Here is a 21037-nt window from a genome sequence, read left to right on the forward strand (position 1 = left end):
CACTGGGCAACCAGGGAACTCCTAAGATGTGCAGATGGGACTTTTCTCTCTCAAGAGGCTCAATGTGCGTGAAGATGCCAGATGCAGGCAGCTGCTCTGAGCACCCTGGGGACGGGAGTCAGTAATTCTCATACGTTCATGCCAGCCTTGCCCCGACAGCCTGCAGAGAGTGCCCATTCTTGAGCCTCACCCCAGGAGACTGCAAGCTTGTAGGTTGGGGTTGGACCTTAGAATCTACATTTTTAAAAGTCCCCCTCTCATTCAGGTTTTCTGAAGTCAGTAGTTCAGCGGCCACACTTTGAAGAGGGCTGTTAGACCCTTTGAGTCGAAAAAGGCTTAGGAGAGCGCCGACCTGCCCAGCCTGGCGGTGGCCCCGCGCGGCCCTGTTCTGTGCTGCGCCCTTCCTTGGGCACGGCCTTCAGGAGCCAGCTGCTCTGCTTCCTACAAGCTGGCATTTCCCAGGCCTGGCCGATTTTCAGAATCTCCAGGAAGCGTTTGAACAAAATGCGAATTCTTGAGTCCCACCCTTAGTGGTTCTAAACCAGCAGATCTTGGCTGGGATCAGAAGTCACCCTGTTTAGAAAACTTCCAGGTCTTTTCCTCATTTGCTTGTCATCCTCTGATGCAGTACTCCAGGCCCGGGGAAGGCATTGAGGGCGTAACTGTTAGGTCAGACGCAGTCTCGGACCTTATGTCACATGTGCTACAGCCTGGTGAAGTGGGCAGAGCGATCACATAGGGACGTTCAGCCAGATGGGAAGCGTGTCTAGAAAGTGACTGGGTCAGACTGAACACCTGGGCAGAGCTGGTCGTCGTTCAGTCGCTCAGTCGTGTCCAGCTCTTTGTGACCGCGCGGACCGCAGCACGCCAGGCCTCCCTGTCCTTCCCTCTCCCCCGGAGCTTACTCAAACTTATGTCCACGGAGTCGATGATGCCAGCCAACCATCTCTTCCTCTGTCTGGCCTTCCTGGTAAATTCCAGATTGAAATAGAGCCCTGAGACCAGTGGCCTTGGGTCACTACTTTTGGACTCCTGTCATTTTTCATTCACTTACTATTTTATATACCCATCCATCCATCCGTGTATTCATCCATCCATCGATCTACTAATCCACCCGTTTCTTTATCCATCCGCCCATCACTCTTGAATCTCTGCCATGTGCCGAGGGCTGCGCTGGGATGGAAAGCATTGCCTCTGCCCTCACGGAGCTCACAGTCTGGTGAGGGAGTCAGAAAACAAAGCAGATGACCCCCGTCCGGGGTGTTTGTCTCTCAGAGGGGTGAGTGTCTGGCCCTCCCAGTGGGCCTCTGGGAAGAGTTCCCTGAAGTTGGCTCCTGTTATGGTTCAGAATGTAGATGGGCGGGTCCCAGGTGGATGACACAGGGCACGGCTTCCAGGCCGAGAAAGGGTCGGGGGGAGGCAGGTCAGTCTCATCCGCAATGCCGCCTCCCTCGGTCCCAGCCTCCCCTTCACATGCCCACACCGGTTTCCACGGTCTTTTGGAGATGGATCATCATCTGATGGGCTTGGAGCCTTCAGAGCTGGCTGCTGCAGGCGGGGCTTCTCACTGTAGGGTCGTGGGAGGGACCTTCCTTCCCCTGCCAGCCTGGGCCTGGGGGCCTGGAGGGACTGGGATCCAGCACCCCACCTGGCGCCAGCTCCCTGCCCCTCCCACTTCACGTCCCCGCTTGGTTTGAGTTCTCAGGGCTGAGTGATTCAGGCAGGCCTGATGCCCTAGAAGATTTGGGTCATAAGCAGGTGAATATTAACCACAGAATCTACTCCCAGGAAAACCTGTTTGGGCTGGCTGCCTGGAGGAGCGCCAGGTTCTGAGCCTCCCGCCCAGCTGAGGGTTGGGATGGGCGAGCCCCTGCTGCGAAGGAAAGGGCACGTGCTCCGTCCCCGTGACCGCGTTCGCCTGACGTTCCTGTCCCGCGGTCTGTCAGCAGCGCTGTCTGCTTTACAGCGGGGAGGAAACAGGCTCGGCGAAGGCGGGACGTCTGCCTAGGTTTGCACAGCCGAGGGGGGTCGCCTGGAGCTGGGCCGAGAGGGTCTCCTGGCAAAGCCATGCTTTCTCCTCGCTGGGTCCCCAGCGGTTTCTCAGCTCTTCCGGGGGTCATGCCAATGTGCTGAGGTTTGCTCTCTGGCTCCTCTGAGCCGGGGCCTCAGTGTCTCCTTTTGCCAGGTGGGGGCAGGCCGGCGTGGGGTCCCTGACAGGCAGGACTGGGCCCAGGACACCCGAATGCAGTGATTCTGCAGGTAGGATCCCAGGGAGCTCTCCTGGGGCCTGGGCGGGGCTGTGGAACTGACCGCCCAGCCAATCAGTAAGCCTTCTCTTGGGGACCCTGTACAAGGGGGACACCCAGGGCCCCCCATCCCTGTCCCCCGGGAGCTGACCCGCAGGCAGGGATGAGGACGTAGGAGCGAGGCTTCGGAAGCTCGTCATGCTGGCTGTGTGGGTGTGGGCAGCCCCGCCTGGCTTAGCTTCCACGGCTGCCTCTGACAGATGGGGGCCGTGCGTGCCTCATCGGGCCATCGTGACGGGGGTGAGGCTGTTCCCAAAGCCCCTGATGGCGTCGGTGCTCAGCTGCCCGCCCTCCTCAGGCCCTCAGGGATGGTCTCTCAGGCTGAGAGTGACCTGCAGGTCTGAGAGGGGCTTCCTGGCGATGCCCGCAGCCCCGGAGCGTGGGGTCGTCCTGCAGGCATCGAGGGTGGGGCGGAAGAGGGTCCACTCCGCAGCGGGACGGGACGATGTGGGTCAAGCTTTGTCCAGGCGGGAGCGGGAGGCTGCCTCTGGCTTGGCCCTCCCCACCCCCCACCCCCCAGCCCTATGGGCAGTGGCAGCCCCAGACCCTTGGCCCTTCTCCCAGACCAGACAGTCAGAGCGTGGGAGAGGAAGTGACTTGTCCTGCGCTGGTGGGAGTTGGTGGCAGAGCCCGCCTGACCCCTCGCCTGAGGCCCACGGGTCCTGACGCCGCTCTGTCAGATGCTGGGGCTGTGGCCGCCCGGCCTGCCCCGGAGCCAGCTGTGACCCGGATATTCTGGGCCGCGTGACTCACAGGCTGGCCCTGCCTCCGCCAGCATGCTTCGGTGTTCCTTTCTTTGCTTTTCTTTAATAAGGTCTCCCGTGGCGCTGGCCTGTGCTTTCTCGGGGCCCGGAGGGGCGGTGGCTTTTGCCCCGGGAAACGTGTCCTGCAGGGTGGGGCTGCTGGACACTCGGGCTCACAGCTGGGGGAGTTTGGAGGGCGGCGGGCAGAGGCTCACTGCTCTCTGACTGCCTGACTTCGGGAGGTCACTGTGCTTCTCTGAGCGCCCGCTTTCTGGCTCGGTTCAGTCCCGCCCACATTTATTGAACCCCTCTTGGCAGCCAGGTGTGGCGCTAGGCATTTCGGGGGGAGCAGCGAGCAGACTCAGCCGCTGTCCTTTGGGAGCCGAGAGAGAGAGAGGCCCATCCTGTGGGGACCCGGCTGGTCCATCCCGAAGTGCACGCGAAGCCCCGCACCCGGCTCCTGGTTCTACTAGAAGCTCAGCAATCCAGTGAGTCTAAGTTTGAGTCCCTGCCAGTGAGAGCAGTCACTGGGCTTCCCTGTCAATTCCTGTCGCTTCGATTTCACACTTGTGAGCAGAAAAGCGCAGGACCTAATTCTGGAGGGCTGGTCTTGATCATCCATGCACGTGGGCAATGTGAGTCAGTGTCCCAGGGATGAGCTGAACCGGCCGTGTTCCCCCGAGTGCCCTGACCTTGGCGAGGAGGATGTGCAAGCCAGGTCACATCCCAGGCTGTTCACCCCCGGCGTGCAGTGGGCACCCAACAAGTGTGTGCTGAGCTCAAGAGAGGGACAGTGCCAGCCTGGGACACCTCCTGGTGATCGACACTCGGAAGGAGGGCCAGCTTATGAGCATCCACGCAGCAGGGAGGAGCCTCGTCCTGGGAAACTCCATAGGACGGAACGAGGGCAGGCTTAGACCTTTCTAATGGGAGAGCACCGTGGTGGTTCAGACGGTAAAGAGTCTGTCTGCAACGCGGGAGACCCAGGTTCAATCCCTGGGTTGGGAAGATCCCTGGAGACGGAAATGGCAACCCGCTCCAGTATCTGGTCTGGAAAATCCCATGGACGAGGAGCCAGCCAGGCTGGGCCTGATCTCTGGTGACCCTCCGCCCAGCAGAGGGGAGGGCGCTGGCTGGTACCCAGCAGGCACAGTGGGGCCCTAGTCTCGGCCATCCCTGCCCGGGGGTCTGCTCCAGCGCTGGGCTGGGGGCTGAAGGGGTGAGGGTGAGTCCCTGGTCTCTCAGGAAGCTGCCCGTCCTCAGCCCCCAGCTGGTACCTGGTGAGGATGCCCAGCGAGACTTCTTGTGTTTGCATCCTGCTGCCTCGGGAGGGGCCTGCTCATTGAGGCTCTGCTGGGGGCAGCGTGGCTAGACCCCTCCCTGGGGCCCCTGGCTGGAGCACTCTGTCCACCCGTCCCCCAGTTTCTCCTCTTGATGTGCTGCCCTGGGGGCCCCCGTCCTCCCAGCACCCCCCGAGTGGGGTCCTCCTGGTCCCGCCTGCTCACCTGAGTGCTTCCCAGACAGTGCGGCAGCCCCGTGCCGGGTGCCTGCTCGAGGCTGAGGGACGAAGCCGTGGCCGTCCCAGGGGCTCCAGGCACAGCCCCGCAGCCTGGGATCCGAGCCCAGCTCCCCCGTGTGTTGGCCGCGTGCCCTTGAGCCCTTTCTTACCCTCTCTGTGCCTCTGTTGCCCAATCTGTAAAATGGGGGTGGGAATAGTTCCTCTCTCGAAAGGCTGTTATAAAGACTGACGCGACCACAGGAGTGAAGGGCTTGGGATCGCCCTGGGCCCTTAGCAGGAATAACTGCGTGTTAGCTGCTGTGGTACTGATTTTGGGCCTTACTCCTTTTGGGACTTACTCGGGCCCCACTGGGCCTAGTGTCTGGGCCCTGGATTCCATGCACTCAGTACTACCTTCAGGGATGAGCTCCTGGGCCAGGTCGCTGGGGAGAGGTGAGTCAGGGCCGAGGAGGGGCCCCTGACTCCCTCTGGAAGCCCCCTTTCCACCTCCCTCCCTCCTTCCCTCCTGCTCGGGGCGTGCAGAGATGAACTGTATGTGGTTTCGCTCACTGTTTCAAGGAGCATCACCCCCCGTCTGTGTTCAGGGCCAGTCCCAGGAGTCCCCCAGGCCCCCAGGTCTTCCCGCAGAAGCCCCCCCACCTGCTTTCAAACCGTGGGGCCCACTTGGTTCTCCTTCCCCTGCTGGACTGAGTTCGAGGGCTCGGGCCTGTGTCCGTCTTTCTCACCACCGTGCCAGCCCAGCGTGGCTGCGCCTGCACCCAGCTCCCTGAAGGTGCTTGGTGAGTAAGCCGTGTACTTGGCTAGGCTCAGGGTCGGAGGGGAGGGGGGCCTCGCCCCTGACCTGGGGCAGTGCTCCGTCTAGTGGTTTTTTTGTGAAATTGGAGGTGGATGCTAGGTGCTGGAAACAGCGCTGGGTGCTGAGCCGGGGAGGGGGTAAGCCATGGTCCCTCTGAAGAGGCTGCCCTCTCTCCCCGCTTCCTGCCCCTCTGCCCACTTCCTGTATTCTGGATGCCATGCCAGGTGGTGGAGGCACACGGGGAAGCAGGCCATGGTCTCTGCTCCGAGATCCGTGAAAACAGTGCAGGTCCTTTGGAGACTTGGAGCCTGGTACTATCTGCCATGGAATCTTGTGGCAGTGATTTTGGTCTCTGCGTTCCTGTGACTGATAGCAATAAGATGACCCTGAATTAACAGGCCAGGGTCTGCTCTGATCCTCAGAGGAGTTGACCAGATGCCCCGTGACCAGGGTTTTCCACCTTGGACCTGTTGACACCGGAGCTGGACAATTCTCTGTTGCGGGGCCGGGCTGTGCGGAGATCCCTGGCCTCTGCCCTCTGCATGCCACTCGCCTCCCCCGCCCTCCCAGCTGTGACAATGCAAATGCCTCGAGATGTTGCCACATGTCCCTGGGGGGCAAAGTCATCCCTGTGGAGAACCACTGCCTTAGCTGGATCTGTGAAAATGTAATTGTGTAAGCGAAATGGAATGGAAAATTTGAAATCCAATACTGCCTCCCTCCAAAAAAAGCAAAAGAGGAAAGAAAAAAAAAAGCGCCCACAACATCCCGTATTCCTTGGGTTTGGCTTAAAATCCAAACATCCGTTGGGAGGTGGGAGGGCCCTTGGAGGCTGGAGCAGTTGTGAGCTTTGGCCCAGAGGCTGAGCCTCTGGCGAAATGGATGGGGCCATCGCCAGGCCCAGTCCTCTTGTTCTGAGCAGCTAGGATGCAGGGCAGGTCGTCCAGTGACTGCGTGGAGTCCCTGGGACCAGCATCAGTCCTTGGAGAGTTGAGCTGGAGTGTTGGGCTGTTGCGCTCAATCCCAGTTAAGCCCTGGCGTTCTCCGCCACCCCATGGGCATGCCCTCGTGTGTAACATGTGTGACGTATGCCTGCGTGCACATGTCAGTCGCTCAGTCGTCTCCAACTCTTGGCGACTCCACAGATATATCCCGCCAGGCTCCTCTGTCCATGGGATTTTTCAGGCCAGAATACTGGAGTGGGTTGCCACTTTCCTCTTCCAGGGGATCTTTTCCACTCAGGTCGAACCTGCACCTCTTGGGCCTCCTGCATTGCAGGCGGATCCTTTGCTTGCCGAACCATCAGGGAAGCCCGTAGCGATGGGTTTGTGTGATTGCTTAGCACCTGCCTGCCTGTGGGGCGTGGCCTTCAGGGAGGCAGGGACTGAGTCCCCAGAGCCTTACCTGGAACCTGGCACGTGGCAGTGCTCAGTCAGTTTTTGTGGAATGATTAAGAGATATTGTTGGGTGGATCCAGAGAGATAAAGACTGGCTTTCCTGGGAACTTCCCTGCTGGTCCAGTAAAGAACCCGCCTCCCAGTGCAGGGGCTGTTAGGGAACTAAGGTCCCACCTGCCTCGGGGCAACTAAATCACAACAAAGACCAGCTAGGCTAAAAAAAAAAAAAACCAAAAGCAGAACCCTGGCTTTCCCACCCTCCCCTTGAACTGTATTAGGTCCCGGGGGAGGGCGTGGGGCCTGGAGACAGGCCTAACGTGCGTGGCACACACATGGAAGGTGGGCCCCTCATCACTCCCTTCTCGGTTTGCATCCTCATGGGAAAGGAGATGCTGTCTCTGCCCCTGACCGAGACCTTGGCCACAGGTCAGACCTCGGGGGAGCCTGGCGTGGGGCTCAGTCTTGGCAGGGAATGCACAGGTGTCTGTGCTTGCGTCCAGCCCGCCCCCCACGCCAGTGTGGCTTTGTGGGGCACCTGTCCGGTCTGCCGGCTGCAAGCAGGGAAGAGAACCCTGGGTCCTGGAGCCCGGGGTCCTGGAGCCCGGGGTCCTACCTGCCCAGGTCCATCTCTTCCCCAGGTCAGCTGAGGATGCTTCTGATACAGTGTCAAGTGACAGCCATGGGCAGGCTGCGGCGGGGGCTCACTGTGAGCTTGTTGGCTGGAGGGGGCTTGCTCTCTGTGAGTTTAGCAGAAGACATTTGAGCTCAAGTAAGGGAAGCAGCCTGATATCTGCAGCTCTCTGCAGGCCGCGTCTCCGGCCAGGGTGCTTTGCATAAGGGCCCCTCCACAGAGGGCTGCGAGGCTGCCCCGCCCCGCGACCGCAGCGTCCAGGCGGCTGGACGGCCTCCCTGGCGTCACACACTGGGTTTCGGTGGGCGCCGTGTTTCACCTGAACTGAGGAAACTCAGCCTCGCTGTTTCCTTTGGGGTCTTCTTCCCTGACTGTGACCTCCCTTTCTGGAGTCTTCACCTTTTTTACTTGTCTGTGCCTGGTGTTGGTCGCAGCACCCAGGGTCTTCGCCGAGGCAGGATCTTCACTGTAACACACAGAGTCCAGTTCCCTGCCTGGGGATCGAACCCAGGCCCCCGCACTGGGAGCAGAGCCTTTCTTAGCCACTGGACCACCGGGGGGTCCCTGGAGTCTTGACTTGCAAAGGGGCGGGAGGCAGGTGGAAACTTTGTGGAGCCGAGTGTTAGCCTCAGGGCCTGGCCAAGCTGTCCCCGAGCCTCAGTTTCCTCCTCTGTAAAATGGGCTGATTCGGTCCCTCGTGGGTGCCCCGCCCGCTTTGGGGCTTGGTGGGAGGACGGGCATCTCTGTGCCTCCCTGGCAGGCGCGGAGGACAGGGAGCTCCTAGAACACACTCACATCTTCCGTGCGGGAGGCTGTGGCACATAGTTAAAGGGGCGGCTTGAATCTTAAGTGCTGCGCCTTGGGGCTGAGACCTCTGGGTCCCCTGGAGCTCCGCATGGGTCATTTCAGGAGACCCCAGATGCTGCCCAGACAGCTTGCCTCGCCTTGCTGGGGTGGGCTGAGCTATTTTTAGCTCCCAGCTCTGCATGGGTTATTTCTTCCTGCCCAGAGCTCTCTCTGGGGCAAGTGGCAGCCTCTGCGCTGAGGGAGGCCGAGCTTGGGCCAGAAGAAGCGGCTGGAGGCAGAGTGGACCCCTGTGGGCCTCGACCAGGAGGCTCCCTCCACGCGGGCGGGCTGCCCGTGGGGGCTGTGTGGCCCTTCCCCGGGCGCCAGGGTCCCTCCTGCCCGCCAGAGCGGCCGAGGGCTGCAGCCAGTGCTGCCGCAGGGTCCCGTCCCCTCTCCCGGCCACGTGCTCCGGACTCACCGGGGCAAGAACCTGGTCTTTGGGGAGCGAGCTTGTAACAATAGTCCCACCCACCCCACCCCTCATCTGATCACCGCCTGGCGCGGGGGCCCGGGCCTCTTCCCAGACGGGTTTGGGGAGCCGCCTCCTGCACGGCTCGGCCCTGCGTCTTGTCTGTGCAGTTCTCTGGGGAGGGACCGTCCTGGCTGAGGCTGGGTGCGGGCGGGCCTGGCGTGGGGCCCCCCGGGCCTCGGCCGCCTCCTCGCCGCTCCTGAGGGCGGCCGTGGGGCTGGCGTGGACCGGCCTACCTCACTCACGAGCCAGTCTGTGTTGAGGTCTGCTGTGTGCCAGGCGCTGCCCCAGGGCCATGGATGGAGTGGTGGACGTAAACGATGATGTCCACATTCTGGTCCAGTGTGAGCAGCTGGATATATAGACACCTGGAGGTGTTGAACGCCATGAAGACGGGGAGGGCAGAGGCAGAGGAGACGGTGTGCTGAGGGCACGCGTGTGCTGTTTCAGAAGCGGGTGCTTGGAGGGCGCCTCTGACGGTGGCCTTGGAGCACGGCCCCGAGGAGCGGCGGGAGGTGTCCATGAGCGCGACCGGGGAAGAGTGTTTCCGGCAGAGGAACCGGCTGCTGCAGGGCTTCTCCGGGGGGCCAGTGGTTAAGGATCCACCTGCCAAGGCAGGAGACACGGGTTCCATCCCTGGACCGGGAAGATCCCGCGTGCCGTGGAGCAGCGAAGCCTGTGCTCCGCGATGTTGAGCCTGTGCTCTGGAGCCCGGGACGACAGCTGCCAAGCCCGTACAGCCTAGAGCGCGTGCTGCACTGGAGAAGCCACCCCAGTGAGCAGCCCGCTCACGGCAGGGAAGAGGAGATCCAGGCAGCAGGGAAGACCCGGCGCGGCCAAGAGCAAGCAAACGACGCTGTCAGTGCGATGTCCCCGAGGTAGGGCGTTTGGGAGCCTGCACGGCGGTCCTGGTGTCTCTGGTAGAAAAGCTATGGAGAGAGGTAGGGTTTTAGGTCAGGGAGGGCGGGGAGGGACTCATCAGGTGGGGTCTTTTAGGCCAAGGTGAGGAGCCCAGCTTCCACTCTGAATGAGGTAGGCGTTTGAGGGTTTGAGCAAGGAGTGACCTGCCTGCTGACTGAGAAGAGAGTGTGTCGGGCGAGGGGTGAAGGGGCAGCGGGAGACCCGTCACAGGCTGTGCTGATGGCCCTCGAGGTGATGGCGCTTTGGGGGGCGGCGGGGGTGGAAGGGGGAGTGGCCAGAAGTGGTCAGATTCTGGACGTGTCTGGAAGGCAGAGCTGCCGAGGTTGGCGGATGGGTGGCACGTAGGTGTGGGAGGCAGAGCAGCCGGGGGTGGGCCCGAGGGGTTAGCCTGCGCCCCTGGCCAGCCGGAACTGTCGCCAGATGAGGTGGGACGCGTGGGAGCAGGCGGGCGGCACTCAGGAGCTTGGTGGGACGTCACGTTCCAGATGCCCGGGAGACCGGGGAGTGGACCTGCTGAGCAGGCGTACTCTGGGCAGAAGTCTGGAGCTCCTGGGGAGGTCAGGCTGGCGGTGTCGCCGCAGAGATGGTCTTTAAAAGCACGGAAATGGGGATTCTGGTGGTCCAGTGGCTAAGGCTCCAAGTGGCCCAGTATCTGGAGGTCCTTGGCCCTTCCTGCAGCTTGGCCCATTTGTCCTTCCACCACGTCCAGCTCTGTCAGACTGGAGTCAGACAGAGTTGGACTGGAGGCCTGGCGTCAGGCCCCTCCGCTTCCTGGTCCCACCTCGTGTTTTCTGGGTGACTTTGGGAAAGTTGCTTCCCCAGTCTGAACCTCAGCTTCCCCATTCATGGAAGGGAGGCAGTGAGGCTGCCTTTTGGCTTTCCCTGGTAAAGAATCCGCCTGCAATGGGGGAGACATGGGTTCTACCCCTGGGTTAGGAAGATCCCCTGGAGAAGGGAAAGGCTACCCACTCCAGTATTCTGGCCTGGAGACTTCATGGACTGTGTAGTCCATGGGGTCACAAAGAGTCAGACACGACTGAGCGACTTTCACTTCTTCCAGCCTGAAAATGCTCTGCTGATAGTATGAGCGTTCTCGAGCCTCACTGGCACTGAACTGCCCGCGAGGTGGGCTCAGGATGGGGAAACTGAGGCGCGGAAAGGCGAAAGGCTGGTGCAGAATCCGTGCTGTACTCTGCTGGCTTCCAAGTGTGTGTGCGGGGCTGCATCGCGTGGGCCACCCAGGATGTGACCGGGGATGCAGAACGCGCCGATCAGCAGTCTTCCACCTGGCCCTTTAGCCTGGGGCTTCCTGCCTGGACTGGCTTGCTGGGGACGGAGGGGTTAATGTGCTGGAGGCGGGGGTGGGGGGGCCTGGAGGAGGAGGAGGGGGAGAAAGAAGGGGAGGGGCTGTTCTGGCTCTGGTTTCCTAGCAACAGCCCCCACGAGTCCCCGCCGCCAGGGGCCCGGTGGGATCCTCTGCCTGGTGGCCCGCTTCGGGTGGCTGTGGAGGGGGACTGCCCCCCACAGGTCCTGCCAGGGATCCTGGACCCGGGGCATGCCCAGGAGGTCAGTGCGGGGAGCGGGGACGCTCGCCCGGGGCAGGGAGAGGGCCTCCATTGTCCGAGGCTCAGCCACTGGCCAGCCTCACCCCTGCCCGCGGCAGGAAGCCCATTGAGTGGCCTGGCGCCCGGTGGGCAGGGAGCAGAGCCCCGTCACCCCTGCCCGCAGCCACAGTCCGTCTCCGTGACGCCTGGTCCGCGCTGCGATCCCGGGAGAGCCGCCCTGGCCCTCCCCGCCCACAGCCCAGGGACTGCGCGCAGGGTGTCTGCCTCTCTGCCCTCTTTACCTCGTCTGTTGCGGGAACCCAGCTGGGCAGACGCTGAAATGCTAAGCGGGGCGTCTGGGGCGCAGCATTGCTCAGGAGAAACCTGCGACGACCACTTCCAAGGTGATCGCTGTGTGATCTCGTGGGTGGTGGGATCCCGGAGGTCAGGGCAGGCGTCCCTGTGTTCGGGCAGCCTGGCCTCCGTGGAGCGATCGGCAGGATGGGGCAGTGGGGGCCCCGGGAAGGGGACTGAGGTCTGTGAAGGCCCCTCGGGCGCCGCCAGACGTCTCTCCTCCTGCACCAGCCTCTGACAGGTGACGGGAAGCGGAGGGTGAGTGCCTTCCTGCGGTCTAGCTGCGGGGGAGCTGAGGTCGCCAGCCGGGCTGTGGCCCGCCTCCCGTGGCCGGGACGCCCCAGCCCCTGGGCTCCTTGGCGAGGTGCCCTCGGCTCCGTTCCGTGAGCGTGTCTCCGCAGTGGCCTGTTTGCGGGTCCCGCTGCAGCCCCTGAGACGGAAGGAAGCGGCCAGCCTAGGGAGGGAGACAGATCCGACGGGGCCGGTAGGCGTCCCAGGGTCACCTGTGCTGCTTGAAAACAGCCCTCCTCCGGCGGCAAACGTGGGCTCCCAGTCCAGGGCTGCGAGCCTGAGCACAGGGCTGGGGGTTTCTGTCTGCACCACGCGGCACGCGGGGGCCTGCTTCTCTGACCCTCGGCCCCCGCCCTTGAAGCATGGAGTCTTAACCGCCGGACCGCCAGGGAAGTGCCCCCCCAGCAGGTCTTTCTTATTTTATTTAAAAAATTACTTTTGACTCTGTTGGTCTCCATTGCCGTGTGCAGGCCTTCTCTGCTCGAGGTGCACGGGGCTCGTCACTGCGGGCCCCAGGCTCTCCCTGCCGTGGAGTGCAGACTCTGGGCCGTGTGGGCTCAGAAGCTGTGGCCGAGTTGGGCTTAGCTGAGTGGGCTCAGCAGTCGTGGCGCAAGGACTTAGCTGTCTCGAGGTATGTGGAATTTTCCTGGACCAGGGATCCAACCCGTGTCTCCTGGCAGGCGGACTCGACCACTGGACCGCCACGGAAGTACCCTTTCCCCCCGCAACACGCACAGGTAGTTTTTTAAACCAAGCTTGGGAAATACTGCATAAGATGAGTCTGGGGAGGCCTCACAGAGGAGCAGGGTCTGGGTTTTGAAGGTTGAGTAGGAGTTTGCTTATTGTTTCTGAGAGTTCTCACTGGAGGGAATAAACAGACTGAGCAAAGACCCAGAGACGCAGAACAAGTGGGCTCAGGGACAGGCCTGAAGCTGAGTGCTCGGGCTGGGTGCGGGAGCTGCCGAGACAAGAGAGGCTGTGGGGAGTTGGTGGCGGGGACTGGGTTTCATTTTGAGGCGACAAGGAGAGCCTGAGGGTGTGGCCTGTGGGACAGTCGCCGTGACGGCAGAGTTGGGTGGGCGGGCCAAGCCCACACCTGACAAGGGCTGAAAGTGAGCATGGCCCCTGGGGCGTGTGGCTGCAGCAGGCCCGCCCCCGCCCGTCCCAGTCTCCTCCGGTCCAGCACTTTCCTCCTGGCTTCCAGGGGATGGACACGGTGCCTCTGAGGCCAGAGCTGGGGGAGAGGCAGGGGCCAGAACCTGGCCCTTGCTTGGCTCTGTAGGACGGGCTGGCGTCTCCCCTCCCCCTGGCGAGTCTGCAGCCTCACCCCCGTCTGCCTGCTGCGCCCCTGCCCTCCCTCCCCTCCCCAGCTGCACTTTCCCTCCAGCGTCCAGCCTTCCTGGTCCTCACCCTCCTGGCCTGACTTGTGACGATCAGAGCAGCTTGCTTGTGTATTTCTCTCGGCCTCATTCGGGCGAGCAGATGGGGCCAGTCACTGGAGTGGGAGGTGGGAAGTGGTCCAGTGGTACAGAACCCGTTTGCCAGGGCAGGAGACGTTAGAGACCTGGGTTCGACCCCTGGGTCGGGAAGAGCCCCTGGAGGAGGGCATGGCAGCCCCCTCCAGTATTCTTGCCTGGAGAATCCTATGGACAGAGGCGCCTGGCGGGCTACTGTCCATGGGGTTGCAGAGTCGGACACGACCGAGCAACTTAGCACGCTTGGCCAGTTTTAAGAGCGAGTGAGGAGGGTCCGGTGCAGGCAGCCTGGAGGATGACTTCCTGCTGGGCCGGATGGACCTTGAACTCTAGAGGAAGGACAGACTGACAAGGGTTTGCTTAAATTAGAGCCTGGAAGACACCTGCTGTGGCGAGCAGGGCTGCTGAGGGTAGAGGCAAGTGCGAATCTGGCTGCTCTTCGGAGTCCTGGTTGCTGGACTTGACCTGCTTGGCGGGCACACCCGGAGCTGGGCTGCTCCTTTGCGTCCCTCTCGGCCTGAATGCGCCTGAGAAACGCCACCTGGGGCTTCCCTGGTGGTCCAGTGGCTAAGACTCCGAGTTCCCAACGCAGGGGCCCCAGGTTTGATCCCTGGTCAGGGAGCTGGATCCCACATGCCGAAACTAAAGATCCTGCATGCTGCAACAGAAACCGGTGCAGCCAAATAAAATATTAACAAATAAAAATAAATATTAAAGAAGCACAACTTGCCTCTGGCCATTCTGCGCGGTGTCACCAGAAAGAGCTGTGTTCAGGGGGGTCTGCCTGCCTGTCCAGTGCTGGCGGTCGTTTTGAGAGAGAGAGATGACCCCCAAGAGTAGAAAGTCTCCTCTAACCCCCCCACCCACGCGGAGGGCTGTGAGCGTCACCGTGGCGACCGTGGGCAGGGGCGCCGGGGGCTGCCCCTGCACGCCCTGCAGCCCCGGGTCCAGCAGTGCAGGGTCTCCGTGGGGTGGGCGGGGGGCATGGGGTAGACTGGAACGGCGGCACGTGGTGGAGCTGGGGTGTGGACTCTGGTCTCCCAACCGGTTCCACCCTTCCCACACCGTCTTGCAGCTACTGTCTGCTCCAGCCTGTGATGTCATTCAGGCTTTTTACAAATGAGAACGCTTGGGATGTCCCTGGCAGCCCAGTGCTTAGGACTTCGCCTTCCACGGTGGTGGTTGTGGGTCTGATCCCTGGTCGGGGAGCTAAGAACCCAGATGCTCATGACCAAAAAACCAAAACATGAAAGAGAAGCAATATCGTAACAAATTCAATGGACTTTAAAAATGGTCCACATCAAAAAAGAATCTTAAAATATCTTAAAAAAATGGGAACGCTTATCTTCATCTTCCCTCCTTGTAATGCTCACTGTAGAAGAGCTTGAAAATTGAGAAAAATGGAAAGAAAGTGGGAAGGATCTGTGGGACCCTGCCACCCTGGCGAACTCTGTTCACACCCTTCGTGCGTTTCCTCTGCCCCTCCCCTCCCTGCGCCCCAGGAGCCCGTGGGAATCCCCGGATGTGGGCGATCCGAGCCGCTCGTGGTTTTCAGTCGACTTTCCTCCCCAGGCAGACCGCCTCTTCTGCCAGAGACCGCCCCTGCAGGAAGGTTCTGGGTCGCTTTTCAGAGAGAGGCTCGTTTTAGGGGCATCACCGCACATTTCTCCCGGCTCAGCCTCGCACCCTGAAGCTTCCAGGCCACACGCAGCTCAGGGGAGACTTTAAAAAACGAAACAAGGAGCCAAGCCGCCCCACCCGCTTCTTCCGCACATTCACGCCGACACCCGCTCCTGGTCCTGCCAGCCTGTGGCATCCTCCGGGCAGGGGCTGTCCTGCCCACTTTACGGAGATGTAGCCCGGAGCTCTGGGAGGCCAAGAGGAGGCCTGGGGTCCCACTGCAGGGACGAGGCGGAACCCCGCCTGCAGCTGGGTCTGACTTCGCCCAGGTCCCCACAGCTTGAAGCCCCCAGGTTCCCCCGTGAGCCCCCTTCAGGGTCTCTTATGCTCTGGGGTGCAGGATCCAGATGCGTGGTCCCAGTCACTGCTCCCGTTTTGGTGGTGGCATCAAGGACGGGCATCTTAGCACCGACCGAGCCTGCCAGGGCTCTGAGGCTCAGCTTGGGTGCTGGTGAGAGTCCCGTGGGCCAGGTCCCAGGACCCCAGCTTTGTAGATGGGGACCCTGAGGCTCAGCTCACCTGTCAGTGGAGGAGAGCCTTCCAGCCTGGGTCCCACGGCAGAGCGGGGCCGTCACAGCCTGTGCCCTGCACGCTAATGACAGCCGAAGAGCGGTATGTCCCAAGGACCCTTCCAAGAGTGTTACCTGTATTTACTCCTAATTTTCTTGAGAACCCCATGAGGTCGGTCCTTTTTAAGCCCCATGTTGCAGATGAATGAACTGAAGCCCAGAGGTGGTGTTAAATAGCTCCTCCTCGGTAAGATGGCCCCTGAGCCGTGGGCCCCAGGCGGTGTCAGGGAGCGGTGAACTCTCTGCTGGCTGCTGTGCCGGGAGGGTCTCTCGCAGGGCCCCTGGCTGCTCCGAGCCAGCCCTCCGCACTCACTCATCCTGAGCCCTGGCGCACATGTGCAGAAGGATCGTCACAGGCTCTGGGTGTGCTGGGGGCTCGTTGGCGTGTGTCCTTGCCCAGGAGTAGAGAAGTGAAAATAGGTGTCTGTTTGCTCCTCGAGTTGATCGCTGTGCCTGGGGCTGCGTGCGAGGTCGCTTCAGTCCTGTCCGACTGTCTGCGACCTCATAGATGGGGGTCAGCCAGGCTCCTCTGCCCGTCCACTTTCCCAGGCAAGGACACTGGAGAAGCCAGGCTCCTCTGCCCGTCCACTTTCCCAGGCAAGGACACTGGAGAAGCCAGGCTCCTCTGCCCGTCCACTTTCCCAGGCAAGGACACTGGAGAAGCCAGGCTCCTCTGCCCGTCCACTTTCCCAGGCAAGGACACTGGAGAAGCCAGGCTCCTCTGCCCGTCCACTTTCCCAGGCAAGGACACTGGAGAAGCCAGGCTCCTCTGCCCGTCCACTTTCCCAGGCAAGGACACTGGAGAAGCCAGGCTCCTCTGCCCGTCCACTTTCCCAGGCAAGGACACTGGAGAAGCCAGGCTCCTCTGCCCGTCCACTTTCCCAGGCAAGGACACTGGAGAAGTTTGCCATTTCCTCCTCCAGGGCGTCTTCCCGACCCAGGGATCAAGCCCACATCTCTTAAATCTTCCCCAACCCTTTGCTGAGAGTTTTCAGCGTGGAACTGAAAGACGCAGTCACGCACTTTGTGGAGAGCAATTGGTTTTTAATCAGAATGAAAAGTGCAAATCTCTGACCCAGCCCATCCCGCCTCGGAGGGTGCCCCAGAGGTTCACGCCTCCGTGGCTCAAGGCCAAGTATGTGGAGAACGGTTTGTAGCATCAAAGCCTGGAAACGACGTTGGTGTCCACTCAGGGCTGTGTCAGTCGTGGTGGACGTCCGCCCCGGTGCTCTGCGCGCGTTAGAAATGTGACTGACGTCTGTGCACCTGCTGCTCTGACGCGACCTGGGAGGCTCTCCAGCAGAAACCGTAGTTGCTGGGGCTTCCCGGGTGACGCCTGGCTGAGTCTGCCGTCCCCCTGCGGGGGTTGTGGGTTCGATCCCTGGTTGGGGGGCTCCTGATAGGTTCCCACATGCTGCACGTGGCGAAAAAGGAGGAGCTGCTGAGTGAAGTAAATGAGACAGGGAAAGAGAAATCTGTAATGTCACTCATATGTGAAATCTTAAAAACCGACACACACGAATTTTTTTACAAAACAGACGTAGACAGCAAACTAACGATTATCAAAGGGGAAAGCGGGGGTGGACGGGTGGATTAGGAGTTTGAGACGGACACACTACTGTGTGTAAAATGGGCTTCCCCGGTGGCTCAGCGGTAGAGTCTGCCTGCAAGCCGAAGACAGTGCAAGAGACCAGAGGAGGAAATGGCAACCCGCTCCAGGCTTCTTGCCTGGAGAATCCCAGGGATGGCGGAGCCTGGCAGGTTACAGTCCATGGGGTCGCCAAGGGTCGGACCCGACTGAATTGACTTAGCATGCACGCACATGTATTAAATACATAAACAATCTGTGTAGCACAGGGAACCATTCGATATCATGTAAAAGCCTGTAATGGAAAAGAATCTGAAAAAGAATAGATACGTGTGCGTATGTATACACACACGCCACACATATAACTGAGTCACTTTGCTGTAGACTGGAACTTTGTAAATAAACCATGTGTGTGCTGACTCTCTTCAGTCGTGTCCGAATCTTTGCAACCCTATGGACGGTAGCCTACCAGGCTTCTTTGTCCACAGACTTTTCCAGACAAGAATATTGGAGTGGGTTGCCATTTTCTCCTCCAGGGGATCTTCCCGACCCAGGGATAGAGCCCACATCTCTTAAGTCTCCTGCGTTAGCAGGCAGGTTCTTTACCCCTAGTGCCACCTGGGAGGCCGTAAATAAACGATCAGTTCAGTTCACTCGCTCAGTCGTGTCCGACTCTTTGCGACCCCATGAATCACAGCACGTCAGGCCTCCCTCTTCATTACCAACTCCCAGAGTTTACTCAAACTCATGTCCATCGAGTTGGTGATGCCATCCAGCCATCTCATCCTCTGTCGTTCCCCTTCTCCTCCTGCCCCCAATCCCTCCCAGCATCAGGGTCTTTTCCAATGAGTCAACTCTTCACATCGGGTGGCCAAAATATTGGAGTTTCAGCTTCAGCATCAGTCCTTCCAATGAACACCTAGGGCTGATCTCCTTTAGGATGGACTGGTTGGATATCCTTGCAGTCCAAGGGACTCTCAAGAGTCTTCTCCAACACCACAGTTCAAAAGCATCAATTTTTCGGTGCTCAGATTTCTTCACAGTCCAACTCTCACATCCATACATGACCACTGGAAAAACCATAGCCTTGACTAGACGGACCTTTGTTGGCAAAGTAATGTCTCTGCCTTTTAATGTGCTGTCTAGGTTGGTCATAACTTTCCATCCAAGGAATAAGTGTTGTTTAATTTCATGGCTGTGATCGCCATCTGCGGTGATTTTGGAGCCCAGAAAAATAAAATCTGACACTGTTTCTACTGTTTCCCCATCTCTTTCCCATGAAGTGATGGGGCCAGATGCCATGATCTTAGTTTTCTGAATGTTGAGCTTTAAGCCAACTTTTTCACTCTCCTCTTTCACTTTCATCGAGAGGCTTTTTAGTTCATCTTCACTTTCTGCCATAAGGGTGGTGTCATCTGCGTATCTGAGGTTATTGATATTTCTCCCAGCAATCTTGATTCCAGCGTGTGCTTCCTCCAGCCCAGCGTTTCTCATGATGTACTCTGCATATAAGTTAAATAAGCAGGGTGACAATATGCAGCCTTGACGTACTCCTTTTCCTGTTTGGAACAAGTCTGTTGTTCCATGTCCAGTTCTAACTGTTGCTTCCTGACCTGCATACAGGTTTCTCAAGAGGTGGGTCAGGTGGTCTGGTATGCCCATCTCCTTCAGAATTTTCCATAGTTTATTAAACTATACTTCAATTTTAAAAAGGTGGTTGTACCACAGGGTATGCAGTGCGCTTCCTTCTGTATAAAGAAGGCATATATACAGATAAACAGGCTGACACATACACGGCATAGTTCTGGAAGGATTCCTAGACATGTGTGACAGCGGTCACTCCTGGGGAATCTGAGAGACTGATTTTTCATTGTACAGCCTCCGCTCTGGTTGGACTTTGAGAGACGGTGGAGCACGTGGTAATATAATGAGCACACGGTGGGTCCATGGACTGGGTTCACGCCCTGGCTCTGCCGGTCACTAGCTGTGTGATCTTGGGCTACTTTACTTAACTTCTCTGGGCCTCATTTTTGTCCTAATTTGGATGAACAGATATTAATATTTGTAAAGTGCTCAGAATAAGGTCTGAGGTATAGTAGGCACTGACTGCATAGATATTTACTATTATTTATCAATTGCTATTTACATGCATTCTGTTTTTATTTAGGAGGCCAGTTACTGTAAACAGAGGCTTTAGGGTTGGAAAGGAGAACAGGCCGGCAGCCAGTCTGCGCCAGGCACTGATTAGAAAAGAGGTTTGGAGCTTTCCCTCCAGGGTCAAGCCCCTCCTCCCCCAGCTCAGACTCTGGGGTGCAGAGAGGGAGTGGGGAGAGCTCGGCGGGGTGCGCCTGGCAAGGGTGCCCCAGGGCCCAGCAAGCCCAGCGGAGGCTCTGGCGGCTCCGTCGCGGGCTCCTCCACCGCCAGGCCTGGAGACACTGCCCCCTCTGCTCCGGGCATTTGGGGTTCCGCCCCGATCTGGAGCCATCTGCCTCCACGAAGCCCTTTCCTTCCCTCACACCCACGTGCCTGCCGGCCAAGCTCATGGGCAGCGCAGGGGGAGACAGAGAGAGAGTGGGCGGCCTTTGGTGGGGCCCACGGGGCTGGGGTGGCCCCAGGGCACCCGTGGTGACCGAGCAGCCACGAGCAGGAAGCGTCCGGCCGTGCCCGTGACCCTTCAGGCTGATCCGGCTTCTGGAACGCGGGGGCTGAGCGTGATCTGGCGTCTGAGGCTGGAGAGGGGCCACCTGCGGGCCCAGCTCGGAGGCGCTGGCTGGGCAGAGGGAGGCTGGGCTGGCAGGGCCTCCCGGGCGGTGGGTGGCCGTCCTGCAGCTGCTGGTCTCTCTGCGGGTTAATGATTCACCGTGCTCGCGCCGTCCTGGGCTCCCGAAGCTGCTGGGAAACAGGCTGAGAGCGGTCGGCTGACGTGCACCTGTGGGTCGCCAGCCAGTGACCCCTCTCTGTGGCTGGAACTTTGGCCTCAAACGCCCTCTAATCAGATTCCTGGCCTTCTCTTCACAGGAGAGCGGCTGGACAGTGCTGGTCTGAGCTGCGCCCCGTCTGATGGCTTCCTCCCGTCCTCCGCAGGCTGCCGTAGGTACGGTCCTCTCCTCCTGCATCCCGCCCAGGGCCTCGGACCCTGGGTGTGAATCTGGCCCCGCTGGCGGTTAGCTGGGTGTCCTTGGGCCAGTGGCCTCTGCAACAGGGAAATAATAGGAGGTGGGCTCTGGGCGGGGGTTGGAGACTCTTCGCCTGCCCACCTGAGGGCCCCTGGGGAGGTGAGCAGGACCCCTGGGGCTGAGGCGCCCTCGGGGGTAAAACTAAAGAGCTGCGAGTGGGAGGCAGGGGCTGGGGCGGGGGGGGTGGTGGGGGCTGCCCATCCGTCTCCATCTGCTGAGGCACCAAAGCCGGGCTGTCCAGCCGTGGTGGGGTGGCCAGAGTTGGCGAAAAAAAAAAGGAAAAATACATACTTAAGCTGAAAAAAAATTTTTCATAGAAATTCAGTTTGATGTCCTGTATTTTTACATGGCGATCCTAACAGTGGGCCCTGGACACTGCTGGTAGATCTGGACCACGGAGGAGCTGGTCTCGAGGCCGTCTGTCCTGCTGGGCCCAGCTTCCTGTCCTCTTGTTCTTCCTGGGGGGCGGCTGATGCAGAATGGTAATGAACAGGGCTGCTTCCCGAGTCCAACCCTGCGGCTATCGCCGTGGGCCCGGCCCAGGGCCTTGGTGTCTCTCTGGCTGTCTCATGGCTCACAAGCAGGGTGTTAATAATGACAGCCTCTCCCATGTGATTGCAGGCTTTAGGTACAGGTGGGGTCCTGGCGTGTGCTAACCAATGGCGCAGTGCCTGGGAAATGTTATCACTGGGCGTTGGCAGGACTGGCTGCCTGTGTTCCGCTCTGTACCCT

At 60.0% G+C, this 21037-nt stretch overlaps 1 protein-coding gene across 9 annotated transcripts in view; it reads left to right on the forward strand.

Annotated features, from left to right (window-relative positions):
- ARHGEF10L (Rho guanine nucleotide exchange factor 10 like) overlaps nucleotides 1–21037 on the forward strand; it is a 149489-nt gene that overhangs the window by 14610 nt on the left and 113842 nt on the right. For 8 of the 9 annotated variants that reach the window (XM_070458781.1, XM_070458780.1, XM_070458786.1 and 5 more), the window contains exon 2: nucleotides 20148–20223. In XM_070458781.1, coding sequence (XP_070314882.1) covers nucleotides 20190–20223 — 34 coding nt within the window. In that variant the 5' untranslated portion in view covers nucleotides 20148–20189. Of the gene's footprint in view, nucleotides 1–3401; nucleotides 3538–20147; nucleotides 20224–21037 lie in introns of those variants that run through there. The other variant, XM_070458782.1, reaches the window with a different exon arrangement.

Source organism: Odocoileus virginianus, chromosome 30 (genome assembly GCF_023699985.2).
Source record: "Odocoileus virginianus isolate 20LAN1187 ecotype Illinois chromosome 30, Ovbor_1.2, whole genome shotgun sequence".
Classification (NCBI taxonomy): Eukaryota; Metazoa; Chordata; class Mammalia; order Artiodactyla; family Cervidae; genus Odocoileus; species Odocoileus virginianus.